This window comes from Euprymna scolopes, chromosome 33, assembly GCF_053919585.1.
Source record: "Euprymna scolopes isolate OS-2025 chromosome 33, ASM5391958v1, whole genome shotgun sequence".
Lineage (NCBI taxonomy): Eukaryota > Metazoa > Mollusca > Cephalopoda > Sepiida > Sepiolidae > Euprymna > Euprymna scolopes.
In genome coordinates, this window is record NC_136514.1 from 5,416,786 (window position 1) to 5,433,034 (window position 16,249).

Consider the following 16,249-nt stretch of genomic DNA (forward strand, 5'->3'; position numbering starts at 1 on the left):
TGAAGTTCCTCCACAAGCACCAAATTCCCCTGCCATACATGTGAATGATTATGCAAGAGTGTAGCTGGTTTGAAGTCCAACATACGTGCACATGGACGCGCCAGCATCAATCTGAAGAGGTGACAATCACATTATATATATATATAAAATAAAAATTACAATTAAATTTACCAAAATGATCCAAGATGGTAAAATTAAAGTATAATATAAATATTAAAGAATTAATATTTATAAAGTTATCTCAGCCAGATGTAAAAGCTCGATAAAACCAAATAGGAGATAGAGCTTATAATGCGAGCAAGCAGTTAATAAAACATGTTAAAAAACACTTTGAAAAAGAGTTAAAAACATATTTAATCTGAAAAGGAAACACTTGATAAGTGGATAGTCCTTAATCCGCAGAGTTTCGAAGAAATACTTTCCTTCTCATCAGAGGGTAGGAATTAGCAAAATGCAGGATCGGATTTTGCATGCAAAAGTATTTGATGAAACAACAAGTAAGTCAAAGATATATATATATATTCAGTAATGTGATTGATAATTTAAAATTCAAATTAGAATTAAATTAAAAATCCGTTTCATAAGAAGGAACAACAACAAAATCAATAATTTATTGCTTTTGTTGTTGTTCCTTCTTGTGAAACGGATTTTTAATTTAATTTTGATTTGAATTTTAAATTATCAATCACATTACTGAATATTAAATTAGCTCTAGGATATTTACCTATCGAGCTTATTATATATCTAAATTACAACGAGCACTTTTTCTTTCCCTGTATTTTAATTAATTTAGTAATTTTACTATTACATTAAAATACACTCTGCTCTTTAGACTATTGTTCTAATCTCCTTTAAATTTATATATATATATATATATATATATATATATATATATATATATATATATATATGCGTGTGTGTGGATGAATCCACAGTTCCTGCCAATTCTCAACAAGAAGTGAAATGCACAATCTGAGGTGGATTTTTTCTGTCTAAAGTTGGTTTGATGAACCATGGGAAGTGACACAAGGTTAAAAAGAACACCAATTTTATGAGGATGTGCTGTCACCCAGACCACTCAAGTTTTGTAATATCTGTGGATGAGTCTGTAAATCAGCAAGTGTTAACTTTGGTCCAAATCGGACCATTCCTTCTTTAATAGGATTTTTTTTCGATTATCGATTTTTGATACTTATGGGAGGCATTCCAATACAAAACCTATCTAAAAACCCTAACCCAAACACATAAAATACATTTGTGTGCAATTTAAAAAAAATAAATAAATTGGCCCAACCACACAGACACATACGCAAAGTGCTTTTAATTTATAAGTAAGTCTATAAGCGCTGAAGGAGAAATGGCAGACTCAAAATCACTTGGTTACATATTGCAGAATTTACCAAAACACACACACACACACATATATATATATATATATATATATATATATATATATATGGTTAATTATATAAAAATATATGTAATCATTTACATCAATGAAAAAATGTACTTAACCTGCTTTTCTATGAAAAATAAAGTTATTTTCTTATTAAAACGATTTTTTAAATGACGAATGAAATACAAATTTTACATTAAATTTATGAAATGGAAAATGGAAACTGCCAAATAAATTAAGAATTTTCTGATTGTTATATTTAAAAATATGTACCAGAATTTCTCGATGGAAATGTATTTCTGCTGTAACAATTATTGCAATGTGAACGAATTGGCTTTATTTCCAATTTTCTAACCAAAATGTCCAGCATTTAAACCCCCCCCTTCTCAATACAACCAAAAAAAAACATGGCAATATTTTTTTTTTTTTACCTGTGTGTTGGCTGGTTGCTGTTTTTCGGCAAACAACTGCCGATTAATGTATTCCATGCTTCCATAAAGAGCACAGCGAGCAGCCAACCGAGATTTTTCACCCCAGTTTACGCCATCTGCAATAAGCATCACTGCATTGTTTTTTCGGCAACATATTGCAAAGGCATCAGCAATTGGATCACCTGAAATTAATTCAAAAAGATTTTATTGGTTAAGATTTTTTATAAAACATTGCAACAAAGAATTAGTCAATCTATATATAAAAGTGAGAATGTATGTGTGTGTGATGACACTTCTCAACTTATATACTCGACGACTTTTTTGATCTACAGGGTAGGATATTCAGACATTTAATCTGTTTCGATCTACAAAAAAGAGCTGCAAAGGAGTCAAAACTGAAAAATTGCTGCATGTAGATCATCGGATTTTTAAATTGCTACATGTAGGCCATCGGATTTTTATCTGTTTGTTAACTGTTTTATGATCGTGCATACCTGAATCATTCACAGAACAGATTACTTATATTAAGAATAAGTAGGTTTGAAAACGCCTTTTAAAGATCATGTCAAGCTGGCCTGATGGTTATCGTACTTGACTCACTATCTTTAGGTTTTGATCTCAGCTCGAGTGTTTTTTTTTTTTTTTACATTACATTTTCACCCCAAGCAAGGCACATTGCCACTTTGATGTAGGAGGCTACTATCAGGGACATAAGCTGCAGGGGTACTATGCGTGGAGTTGGGCAGCAAGATGTCGGTTCACGTTACACTTGAACTTCTGCATGTCAGTATAAGTGCTTATGTAAATGCATGCGAAATAACGTCACTGGGAAAGAAAAAAAAAAGACTATAAAAAAAAAAAGAGAAAGCGAACAATCACGGGAGAGATGTGGATAACGTTCACGCTTACGTTCGAGACGTGAAGGCCATTTAAGAAGACGATCACGTCAGGGACGTCACAACAATAAAAAAAGAATGAGGAAATAAATGTTGTAGCAAAGAATAAGTGAGTTGAAGTTATTTCCTATTCTTTGTGTTGGTCTCCTTTACAACTGAAACTGCACACAACATGTGTCTCTACAGCTGGTTTGGTGAACCATGTGAAGTGACACAAGGTTAAACAAGAACACCAACTTTATGAGGATGTGCTGCCACCCAGACCACTCAAGTATTGTAATATCTGTGGATGAGTCTTTAATAGGATTTTTTTCGATTATTGATTTTTGATACTTATGGGAGGCATTCCGATACAAAACCTATCTAAGAACACTAACCCAGACACATAAAATAAATAGATTTGTGTGCAATTTAAAAAAAAAAAAAAATTGGTCCAGCCACACAGACACATACGCATTGTTGGTGAGCAGATAACGTTACGCAAAGGCAAGGATGCAGCCCTCAGCTGGCAAGGTTATGCTCACGGTTTTCTGGAACGATAAAAGTGTCGCCCTAAAAAAAAAAAAAAAACAACACTACAGCTTTATTTTAAAACATTTATTGAAAAAATCAATTCCGGTAACTTGATTATGTAGTAGAGCTCACATTTATTCAATGTAGCCGCCTTCAGCCTCGATCACTGCCTTGATATGGGTCTGAAACTGGGTGCATGCCTTTTCCACAAGTGCCAGTGGGAGCTCTGCAAATATTCAGCGGATGGCGGCGATCAGGCTGATTTTTGGTATTGTGGGAGGTCATGTTGGTGATGTTCTCAATGTATGACCATATAAAGTAGTCCAACAGGTTTGGGTCAGGGGAAGAGAGGGACCAGTGAGAGAAGTGTAGTAGCATTTCTGAAGCCAAGCTTGGGTCACTTCGGACTTGTGAGCCAACACCGAGTCCTGCTATCACACCCAGGGTCTGCCAGCGGCCACCTGTTTACACCAAAGGATCACCACTCTCTTCAGCACATCCAGGTACATTTTAGTGTTGACTTTCAAGCCGACTTCGAAGATGTAAGGTGTCATGATGTAGCCCTCACTTGAAACCACACCAAAGACCATAGCCGTGGCCGGAAACTTCATTTTGCTGTGCCCTCAAATGTTGAACCATCTGAATTTGCATTTTGAGGGTGTTGGCAATGGTCCTGTTGTCATAACTTGCATCGGTAGAGAGCATAAGTTGTACAGTGTCGCATCTTCAATCTCGCTCGTTGAACATTGTGTCACTTTCTGACATGATGGAAGGCCCTTATCGCTCTTTGAATTCGTACGCAACTCGCCAACTAGTTGATGGTTTGTAACAACAAAAGAAATCATTATACGGAAAAAGAATTATGTCTTATTTTCTAGGGCAACAACTTTATCATTCCACACTGTATTATAAAGTCAATCTTATAGACAGCTTTATAAATGTCTTCTAGTATAGCTAACAATTATGTGAAAAAGCGCATCAATTACGGCTGACAATTCAAGCTAGACTCATATGTATGGCATTAATATAAGTTGGCACTTTACAGATATAGAATATTGTTTGTTACTTAACTCTAGATAGGCTTAAAGAGCTTTTACCAATCACATTGCAGAACCGCTATTCATGAACAGAATATATATATATATATATATATATATATATATATATATGTATATTTAAATAAGGGAGTAGTCACCAACAACTGTGTTTTTTAACATTATTTTATTATTCCGTGTCTTGGTTTTTCATTGAGAATTATGTTTGGATCATTGTAATAATGTTTTTAAGTCATTAAAAACGATTTCAATGACTTAAAAACATTATTACAATGATCCAAACATAATTCTCAATGAAAAACCAAGACAGTAGATAATAAAATAATGTTAAAAAAAACACATTGTTGGTGACTACTCCCTTATTTAAATATACATCTTTCTTTTGTTGGAATTTCTTAACCCATTTTATATATATATATATATATATATATATATATATATATATATATATATATATATACACTAGCCTGACTGCCTGGCGTTGCCCGGGTGTTTGGAGGTGTGTCTTAAGCAAAAAAGAAAAAAAAGTGGTAGTAGGCAAACAGGCTCGAACCCAGACAACGAAGGAGGAGAAGAACATAAAAATATTAAAAAAAAAAGATAGAGAGAGAGGTGGGATCGAACTCAAAAAAATAGGGTAATTAATCTTCCTCGCTAACCATTAAGCCATCGATGATACTGAATTCAATGAGTTTGTAATTAACTTAATAATCAAAGGAGTCGTCACGCATGCACAGAAATGAACGTTGCTTTAAAATCTGGCCTAGGGCCAGTTAAGCTTCCCGCTTTCTGTCTTGGTATTTATTTGCTTCCCCACAAAAGCAAATTAGACATAAGATCGTTTTTAATGTGGAGTAACATCAGCTCCCCCAAAAAGGGGGCACTCTGGCAGTATCCAAATAAATAGTAATTGTCTCAGTATGAAGGGTTTCCCCTACATTAACTAAGGACCAATTACAGAACAGATACTACCCGGCTCAAACGCCAGGCATTTGTATGTTTGCATTCAATTTTTCACAAGATTAATATCATTTTGAAGCTGGACCCTTCGGACGACAAATATTGAAAAATTGGCCAAAAACATTAATTCCTTCACCTTCCCCTGGGCACTTTTCTACAGGGAGGGTCGTTTTTTTTTGTTGACATTTTTTGCAAGTCATTCAACCCTCGCATCCACGACTTTATTTCGACTGTCCGTGACGTCACAACCACGGTAAGCACATCAGTAAGACAGTTTTTTTTTTTCACCTCTTTTTCCTCTGGCGCGTACCGTGTTTAAGCTTGCTCACTACTCCTATTTTTTTTTTTGCGCTCGCAATTTTTCGTTTTTATTTTTTCCGCTCAACCAATACACTTACACTTTCTTTTCCGTCTTTGCATCACGGGTTCGAGTCTGCCTGACTGCTACAACTTTTTTTTTTTTGCTCAACACACACCTCCAAACACCCGGGTCACACTGGGCACCCAGGCTGGTATTTAATAAGCATAAAGCTTCTAATTAAAAAAAAAAAAGGATTGATATACACAAAGAGTGAAAAATAATCAAAAAAGCATATTTTTCCATATAACCTGTGTGTGTGTGTGTGTGTGTGTGTGTGTGTATACCCAACCAATTAGGCATTTATAGGCACTTAATTTCCTTCAATTCCTGTATTAATTGCTGGTAGTCTCGAAGTAAGATGTTAGCCTACATAGTCAAGTGTAACTGTGTTCAAATCTCCTGACCAGCAATAACTATCACTTCTTACACTGATGATTGCACAAGTATGGAACACTATTTTCTGTAGGCATAAAATAGTTGTTGTATTTATTCATAAAAACAATATGACAGTTATGTGTGTGTGTGTGTGTGTGTGTGTGTGTGTGTGTATGTGTGTGGGCGCACGCGTGCATGACCACTGCTTTTATTTATATCTCATGATGTAGGACAAGACAGTTCTTTTTCTGCCAAGTCTATTCATAGATTAACGGTTTATGTTTTCTGCTCTATTTCTCTGACATTGAATCTGAATAAACTTTAACCTATTTTCTAACAAAAGCCTATAAACCAAAAAGGATCATTTCAGAAAACGTTTACCAATTCCGATTGAGACAAAACGTAAAACTGTCTACTTTCCATCTCGTAAGCATTCATCCTTTAATGAATAAAATCTATACAATTTACCCATTTATTTATCCATGGAAATAATAATGGTTACAGGTGTGGACTGCACGATTGGTATGCCGGGTTCAAGATATGAATTCACGCATTCATATATATCTGTCTCTACTATCATATAAAAGTCACTTTGTTCGTGAGTTCCTTCCTCATAGGTTCCGAAACGGCTGAGCCTATCTTTTGCAAATTTCACACAAAGCTAATTTATATGTCTGGCAGTGTTCTTAGATATGTTTTGTACAGAAATTCATCCGGTGAAAAAATCTTATCTTAAAAATAGCTTTTCTCTCTAATAGATAACAAAAAAGTATAATTTTTACGTTACACCAGCCAAGGGAGATAATAGAATTTCAGCAAATCATTTGTTCTAAGAAAAAAAAAAAAAAAAAAAAAAGAAGAAGATTTTTTTATAATCTGGAGATGTAGCTGAATGGTAGAGAATTCGACTACAGATCGAATGATCCCCTGTTCAAGCCCGGGTGTACCACACCATTTTATTTAAATTTTTTCTTATTAATAGGTTCAATTTATGATAAAAGAAGAGGTACCATTTAAAGACACTGCAAATCATTTCTTCTTTTGCATCTTTTGAGACTAAACATTAATCAGACGTGACTTTTCCAGGGTATTCATCGTCAAGCCTAAATAACAGCTGACATGATACTGTAAACAAACACAGACAGAATTTGATGAACGACATTATCATTATTATTTTTTAATTTTTTTTTGCGAATTAGTCCACCTTGCAAATTATTCTTCATAATATATATGAATAGAGGATTGATTCTATAATAATTCATACACAATCTGCATAAATTATCATGTTTAAACGTATTGTATGACCAGGCAGCTAGTATATATATTTTACTAAGGAGTAACCATGTAACAGGGCCAAAAGCCCTTAAAGGATAAGAATCAATAAGATGGATGAATTGTCAGTTGAATGATGAAGAATACTATGAGGTGATTGAAAATGCTGAATGGAACAGCTAAAATTTGAAATTTTATGTGAACGGTATGGCAAGTATTTGTTGACATTAGATTTGAAAACGACCAGGTTGTAATAAGCAGAGAAGCAGTTTTGCAATATTGTGTTTCACAGGGCAGGAGCTCTTTCAAATAAACCCTGTCCATGGAAATTCTTCTCGATTTTTTATTTTTATGTTTGTGAAAAGTGATGTTCATCTTTTTCCTATTTGCTTGCCTCCCAACGACGACGACAGAGTTGGACACAAGGCCAGGTTCAAGTATTGAAAACCGAGCTCCTCGAAAAGAGGCACGTTGGATCGAGACAAAAAATAAAATATTGCCTCAATCTAGAATGATTTCTCCTTCACTGACTGAGAACAGGAATTACACTTTATTCCTAGCCATAAGGACAAGGCATTTGTTAATCACTAGGCAAAAGAAAAGAAAAATGTCTGCTTTTTTTTTTAACTATTAGATCATCATTTACCAAGGTCAAAAGCAACTTGAGGATAAAGGTTAGTGAGATGTAAATGATTACCAGCCGAAAGATGAGGTACAATCAATGGTATGAACTAAGCTTGATTAGTTATGGGGGTGGTTTATGGTGCGTATTTGTAGACATTGGAATTGAAGACAACCATGTTGTAATATGAAGGGAAGCAGTCTTGCGGTAAGGTTTTTGTTGTTGTTGTTGTTGAATGTGACAGCCGAGGAAAGGAGAGTCGCATATTTTTCTTTTCTTTTGTCTTTTGTATTATTTCGATTATCCAGACTATGAGTAGATTGCAGAAGATTCCCCCACACATAGGTCACCCTTACAGGCAGTATTTAGCTATCATCTCTCCAGACTGAAATGAGGTCTTTTCTATCTTCCTCTGGAATTATCTACATCACAATGTAAACTGATACAAAAATAAGGAAAGTTAAAGTTACGAGACGGACGAAAGTAAACCCCAAATCCATTATTTGGCTTATTATAGTATGTAAGGAAGAAGTAACGTAATTGTTCCAAAAATGCAAAGTTCTTGGAAAGAAACTGTTCATGGAAACTGTTTGGTGCTAGGTAAACAGAAGAAAATTTGTTGCAGCAGTTGTAATAAGATTTGGTTTTTGCCGTGAATGCTTTGCAGAAAAGAACGAGAGATCGGAGCTCAGTAGAGCACTTACTATATCCTTTTATATCTACCTACAAAATTATCTATGTCACAACGTAAACTGATACAACCAAAAATGCTTCAATTTCGTTTTTTTTTTTGTTTTACTTCTGTACGGATTCAAATCTTTAAAGTTAGGTAATGAAGAGTTGGAGGAAGGAAGTGGGGTTGCTTGTGATGGATATTCAATCTGACCATGATCCGACATGATTGCAATACCTCATCTAAGTAGGCCATTTGGAAATATTGAAAAGAATAACACTCTTGGTGAAGATTCTGATTGGTGCAATAAAAATAAACTTACAAAAAACAAAAAGTTGGTTGAGAACGGGGGGGGGGTTAAATACTAATGAGTAGGCTATGACAACAGCATATTCTTTTCATTGTTTTGACTCTCGAGTATATATCTGACACAGTTAACTGAAAACCACATTATATACAAGCATATAAGATATCAACGGATACACATTCGAGAGTCAGAACAATGAAAAGAATATGCTGTTGTCCTAGCCCTACTAATGAGTTAACATTTATCAAGACTAAAAGCCACTTGAAGATAAAGGTTAATGAGATTGTTAGTTGGCTGAGATGACTGAAAATCTATGGGTTTTTTAAACAAATGCATTTCACACAAAAACATTATTACATACTTACATGTCATGCTGAAATTAGTATAAATTCCAAAAATTAGAAAAAATAGTCCAATAAAAGATGTGTTAGATCTTTTATTCAAAAAACAAAAAATCGTAGAGACTAGCGAGCTGATATTTTCTATTTTTACAATCACGGATTTTAAGGAAAGCAAGGGAGATAAATCAGTTTGTCATACAGAATTGGTCACACAACTTTTCCATATTAAAACAAGCGATAAAACTTGATAATTCGATAAATTCTATTTTTACTTGTAATCATTTTTTTTCTACTGGATCATTTTTTGTAATTTTTGGAATGTATCCTAATTTCAACATAAATAGGTAAGTAATGTAATGTTTTCACCTGAAATGCGTTTGTTTGAAAATCCGATATACAGAACAAACACTAAAAAATTTAAGATTTGTTGAGTTTGAACAACTAAGGAATCTTTAGACGGACATTTGAGCAGCGACAATGCAACGCTTGGGTCGCACCACTACTCCAATCATCGGCTTGATCAATCTCCCAAAGATAAGAATACGACAAATAGCAAAGAAAGGAGTACAAACGCAGATGAACAATTGTAAAACAGAGGTAGTATTTAATGCACCAGCTTAATGCAAGAGGAAATCTATGCTCTTTTAAATAATTTATTTTTTTGTGTGTGTATTGATATTCATATTAAAAACCTTTTTTCTATTTATTTGAAAAGAAAATACAACTTTGTTATATATATGGGTCGTGGAATTGCATTCATCTGCAAAGGATCTAGTTAATTTGCATATTCTTTTAAACATTCATTTTAATTAATTCCCTATTAGTTTTTTTTCGGTTTTCTTATGAAATGATCATCTTTAGTTAACTATTACATGTAATTATATTCTGCATATATTCTACATGATTTATACTTGTGTAATATTTGCGTAAAAAGTTTATAGCAAACACAAAACTCTTTATATATATATATATTTATGTATGCGTATATATATTTGTTTAAAAAAAATTTGCCTACCAAACTCCTCTGTCAGTTTTTGGTCTGCAGACATGAAACTTAATATATAGAGTATTCAACCCCATGTGAAACTTTATATTTAGGTTTTAGCTGGGAAAAATTGGTGCAAAAGTGTGAAAATTAAAAAAAAATAGAATTTGCCAGGTGAAAGTCAAACGACGGCATTACGAATATGCATGTATAACGTAATAGCTGTTGGTTTATGTTTTAATTTTTAGCCTTGCAGCATCTTCATAGCTCAGGCATTAACATCAAAAGAAAAAGTAAATCGTAAGCTAAACATTTTGGTTTAAATTCTCAGCAGTGGCTCATGAGTTATCTTTCTTTTTTTTTCTTTTTTTAAACTTTTTAAATCATTTCTATATATTGGGTACAATATAATATAATATATATGAACTCTGCATTCATTAAAACATCATATTTAAGCATATTTTACAACCAGGCAATGCTGGATGGCCTGCTAGTAATATAGAAGAACGGAACAAAGTCGATAGATGGGAGCAAGAAGGGTGGAAGGATAGATTCTAATTTAAGAACTACTAGAAATGCTAAAACGTTTTCACCACCATATTTGATTTAATGTTGGCTGAGCGGACTGAAAATTTATGGAATCAACAAAATTTTATTATGCTTTTTTTTATGGAAAGCGTTCCAGACAAGGCATGTAGCCACTTGATGCAAAGAGCTAAAAATAATTAAAAAAATAATACTTCAAGGTCAAAAACTACGCAACGAGAACTCTGACCCACAAAACAGCAATTCTTCCCTCTTTGTCAGAAACATCACTTAATGAATGTGAGGACTGAAGGAAAAAATAAAGAAAAGCAAGGATTACAAGACGGCCGAAAGTAAATCCAAGGTTAACTACTTGAAGACAACCATATTGTAGTCTGCAAGGTAACAGTTACATGATAATTGTTCTATAGATGAGGAGTTTTGGAAAAGAGACTCTGTTCATAGAAATTCGATTTAGTATTAGGAAAACAGAGGAAGAAAGGAAAATCCGTTTCAGTGGTTATAATGAGAATAGGTTTTGTTGTAAATGCTTTACAGGGAGGAAAAAGACTGGAGCTCAGTCGAACACCTTCCATGGACATACTGATCAAATAGAGAAAGTCTAACATCATCTGTTTCTCTATCGGTTGAATATTACTCAGCAATAAAACATTTTTGAAGATAAATGTAGATGGACGAAAATATTCAATGTGAACCATATCAGTGGTGCCATTTTGTTGCAATATTCAAAGTCTGTTGGTCACTTAGCGCAGTGGTTCCCGACCTTTTTTTATTCCATAAACGCTTTGAATAATATTCTCCTCTTTCAAAAAATGTCTGACTGAAAATATGCATTCATACTAACAATAATAACTAACACTAACAATAATAACCAACAATAATAACTAATTCTAACAATAATAACCAACAATAATAACTAATTCTAACAATAATAACCAACAATAATAACACTAACAATAATAACAAGATCAAAGTGTAGTATCTGTTCTTCAGATGCTGCACTTCAGTTTCTTGTTCTCTGTCAGTGGAGGAGAAATCCTTCACGACTGAGACAATTTTTATTTTTGTTCCTTTTCTCCACGTTAAAAAACGACCCTGGTGTCTAACTCTGTCCCGTGGGGAGGCACTGTAAATAGGCAAAATAATAACCAACAATAATAACTAACACTAACAATAATAACTAACAATAATAACTAACAATAATAACTAACACTAACAATAATAACCAACAATAATAACTAACACTAACAATAATAACTAACAATAATAATTAACAATAATAACTAATAATAATAACTAACACTAACAATAATAACCAACAATAATGACTAACACTAACAATAATAACTAACAATAATAATTAACACTAACAATAATAACTAATAATAATAACTAACACTAACAATAATAACCAACAATAATGACTAACACTAACAATAATAACTAACAATAATAATTAACACTAACAATAATAACTAATAATAATAATTAACACTAACAATAATAACCAACAATAATAACTAACACTAACAATAATAACCAACAATAATAACTAACACTAACAATAATAACCAACAATAATAACTAATACTAACATAACAGCATTTAATACAAAAGCTAGCAGAGAGAAAATCCCATATGAGCTTTTAGTAGCGATGGACAATACAGTCTGTGTTCTTAGTGACTGAAGATCCAGTTTGTAACTGCTACTCTGTGATGCCCATTCCCTCCTGAAACCCTCCCCTGGGAAGGAATTCTACCATCGTTTAGAACTACTGAATTAACAGCATGCTAAGAGGGGACATCTGGATTATTGTACGCTGGCATTAAAGCCATGCTTTGCTGATTACCGCATCAGCAAAGCAAGCACATTAAGTTGCTATCCTTGTTGACCTAAAAATGACGTTTTATTTGAAGAATACTTAGTTGATCGTTATTTTCATGGTAAAAAAGGGACTATTTTAAAAAGATTTAAATTGTATTAAAATACATAAACTAAATCGTCTGTGTATAGTTGACAAGTGTTTTTTTAATGAGGGGAAAAAGAGGGAACAATATGTAAGAAAACAGTAGAATTCCCACACTTATTCTATGCAGACGGACAGCACTGTAATAAACGGGGTACAAAAACGTGAATAAAAGTTGCAATTTTTGTTTACACGTATGAAAAAACTCACATCTGCAAGTGAGACAACTAAAATGAAAAACTAATTACAATGGATATTCAATTCTATCACGATATGTCGCATGAGATTGACATCTGGCAATTAAAAAGAAAAAAAATCAGATGGGTAGCAAAAATTTAGAATGCTGCAGGAAAGACTAATTTAAAAACAAAAGTCACCTGGGAATGGAGATAAATGTATTTATCGCTTTCTCTTTCACACACTAATATATATATATATATATATATATATATATATATATATATATATATATAAAAGTGAACGTGTCTGTGTGTGCGTGTGTCTGTGTAAATTTCCCTACGCAATAACTCTGTCAATTTTTAGTCTACAGACTCGAAATTTGATATACACGGTACTGAGATTTGGGAAATCGATGTGATCGGTTTTTGGCCAAAAATTTGGCGAATAAGGGGTCAAAATTCAACGGTTTGACCGTTGAGAACTCTACCAAAATCCTCCGACAATTTTGGGTCTACGCACTTGAAATTTTAGATATAGGTTCCTTAGACATGGATCTAACTTAATAACTTGATTTGAGCCCAAAACAATAAATTTTAAGGGGTCATAATAAGGGTCAAAGTTAAAAAAAATTGACCTCTGCGGTCTCTTCCAAATTACTCAGACAATTTCTGGTCTAAATATTTGAAATTTTACATAAAGGGTATTCAGAGATAGGGCAAGCTTTTTCATCAGTTTAGGTCGAAAATTTTTAGTTACCAATATATAAATGTATGTATGTATGTATGTGTGTCTGTTTGCATGTCTGCCTTAAACTCTCAATAGAGGCGACGGATTATACCAAGATCAGTATCGTTTTAAAGTTCGACCTTTCTTACGACAAATATCGAAAAATTGGCTAAAAACATTAATAGCTTCCCCTTCAACTAGGCACTTTTCTACAGGGGTGGGGCACTTTTTCGCCGATATTTTTTAAAGTTATCCCCTCCTTTAGATTGTCTAGCCTTAATTTAAAAAAAATGTTGCTTCCGGTTTGGCGGTGGTCGAAACAGCATAAACGTTAGGTTTTACCCCGTTCTTTTCCTCCTTTGCGGTACGGGTTCGAGCCTGCCTTCCTACTACCACTTTTTTTTTTTTTTTTTGCTCAACATACACATCCAAACACCCGGGCAACGCCAGGCTGAAATGCTTATATATATATATATATATATATATATATATATATATATATATATATACTAGCAAAGATATCAGCTCTTTGCACAGGACTTTGTTGCATGCTTCGGTACCCGCTTCGTGGGCACCCTTGCAGTAAGTGGAGGTTGTAAGAGCCGAACCAAATATGACCTTAACCTTTGACCTTGAAAAATGGTGTGAACCATCCCTAGGTCGGAGACCATCATCATGTCAGGTTTTAATATATATATATATATATATATATATATATATATATATATATATATATATATATATATTAAAAACCTTATTAAAAATTTATTCAAATTTAAAATGTTTTTAAAAAACCTGCAAGAAAGATATATACAATTTTAATTATCTGACAAGGAGTTCAAATAAACAAGAAAAGCCTTATTCCATGGAGTTTCAAAGAATGCAATTCTTCTCATCAGAGGGAAGAGGTTTGCAAAATATACAATAAATTTTGCAGGTTAATGCATTGAATGAAACAAACAATACGAAATTAATCTCACACACACACACACACACACACACACACACACACACACACACACAGAAAGAGAGACTTAGGATAGTAATTACTAGAGTCATGATGAGAATATTCTTTTCATTATTTTGACTCTCGAGTATAAATCCGTTAATATCTTTGTTTTTAGATAGTGATGTGCTTCTCAATTGATTGTGTCTGTGTCAGATATATACTCGAAAGTCAAAACAATAAGAATATGCTCTTGTCATAGCCCTAGTAATTACATATAAATAACAAAGTACTCTTTTAGATAGCTCAATAATACTATACTAGAGCCATAAATATTTTTTTCTTAAAAGATGCCACGTTATATATATATATATATATATATATATATGAATGACTTTTTAGACAATTATAAATGAGCAAAAGTTATAACTCGTTGACTCAGAATGAATGTTTTATCCCAAATTGATGGCTGAATATGGTTTAAACTTGTGCTCATTTTTTTTTCATCAAATACTAATCACTATCAATAACTACGCATTGAACAGATACCATAATACTTAGTACACTGCACTTTATCATATCAAAAGTCCATACACACACACAAAAAAAAAAAAAAAATCGGCCTAGTAGTTTCTGACAAAAAGTGGAATAGACAAAACAAGAGAAATATAACATATACACACACGTAAAAAGAATACTAATCGTAGGACAGGTAAAATTTTTCAAAGATGAAAATCAAGATCTAATGCCACTAAATTTATATCTAGATATAAAGACATTAAACCCTGTATCTGGAATCCTTATTCCAATTTTGATCAAAATCCATTATATGATTTTGATTCTACGAAATGTCTCAAATTTAAGGTTTAAGCTTAAAGAGTCTTAAGAAGAAATTAAAATTCAGGGGATCTTGCTTAATTTGTGTCCAATAACTATGGATCAAATTTTAATGCAAATCTGACATACTGAATCCCCAAATGGAAGACTTTGCCCACATTATGCCACTATGCCTAATATTACAACCTTTCTGTCTGGTAACTGTGTTCCACAATTCATAATGATTGGTTAATTAGTTTAGAAGTGAATCTTGCATATACAAACAAATAAACATGCTTAACTTTAAATAAATAAAGAACACCTGTATGTATAGCACAAAATTACTTGTTCAGTGCTCCTGGCGATCATCCTTATCGGATGAAGTGTCACCGCTTCTTATGTTGCGTCCACAGTGAGAATGGCAGGGTAGATTTTTCCAAACATGCAAGATGAGCACAAATACAATGAAGTATGACAGTCCATACACTGTGTTCATAAGCAAGGTCAAACAAGATGGCTAACCAATCGTAATTCCATTATTGAAGACTGACCGACCACTTGTGCATCTGAGAGCACATCAAAGTCCTTGTCGATGACTGTCATCTAGGTCTTCAGCTCTCCACCCAAATTCTCTCCTTTTCACTTGCCTTTCTCTTATTTGACCTTCCATTCGTTGCAATTAATCACTAGAAATATGTAACCTTTCCATACACATTTGCATCTCTTGCAAGTTATACGAGGCATAACAGCTTGAGCATGCACATTTTTTTCTCAAATTGCAAATGGCAGATTTAAGCATAGAAAAAAAAATTCCAACCTTTTTGCTTCAGGTAAATAGTTAGAATGTTCATCACACATTCTCAAAATAGATTGCATGAAAC

At 33.2% G+C, this 16,249-nt stretch overlaps 1 protein-coding gene across 3 annotated transcripts in view; it reads right to left on the reverse strand.

The window, feature by feature from the left end:
- Positions 1-16,249, reverse strand: part of LOC145258119 (PP2C-like domain-containing protein CG9801) — a 372,863-nt gene that overhangs the window by 114,272 nt on the left and 242,342 nt on the right. For all 3 annotated transcript variants that reach the window (XM_080115863.1, XM_080115861.1, XM_080115862.1), the window contains one exon: positions 1,828-2,009. In XM_080115863.1, the coding sequence (XP_079971989.1) occupies positions 1,828-2,009 (182 nt within the window). The remainder of the gene's footprint in view (positions 1-1,827; positions 2,010-16,249) is intronic.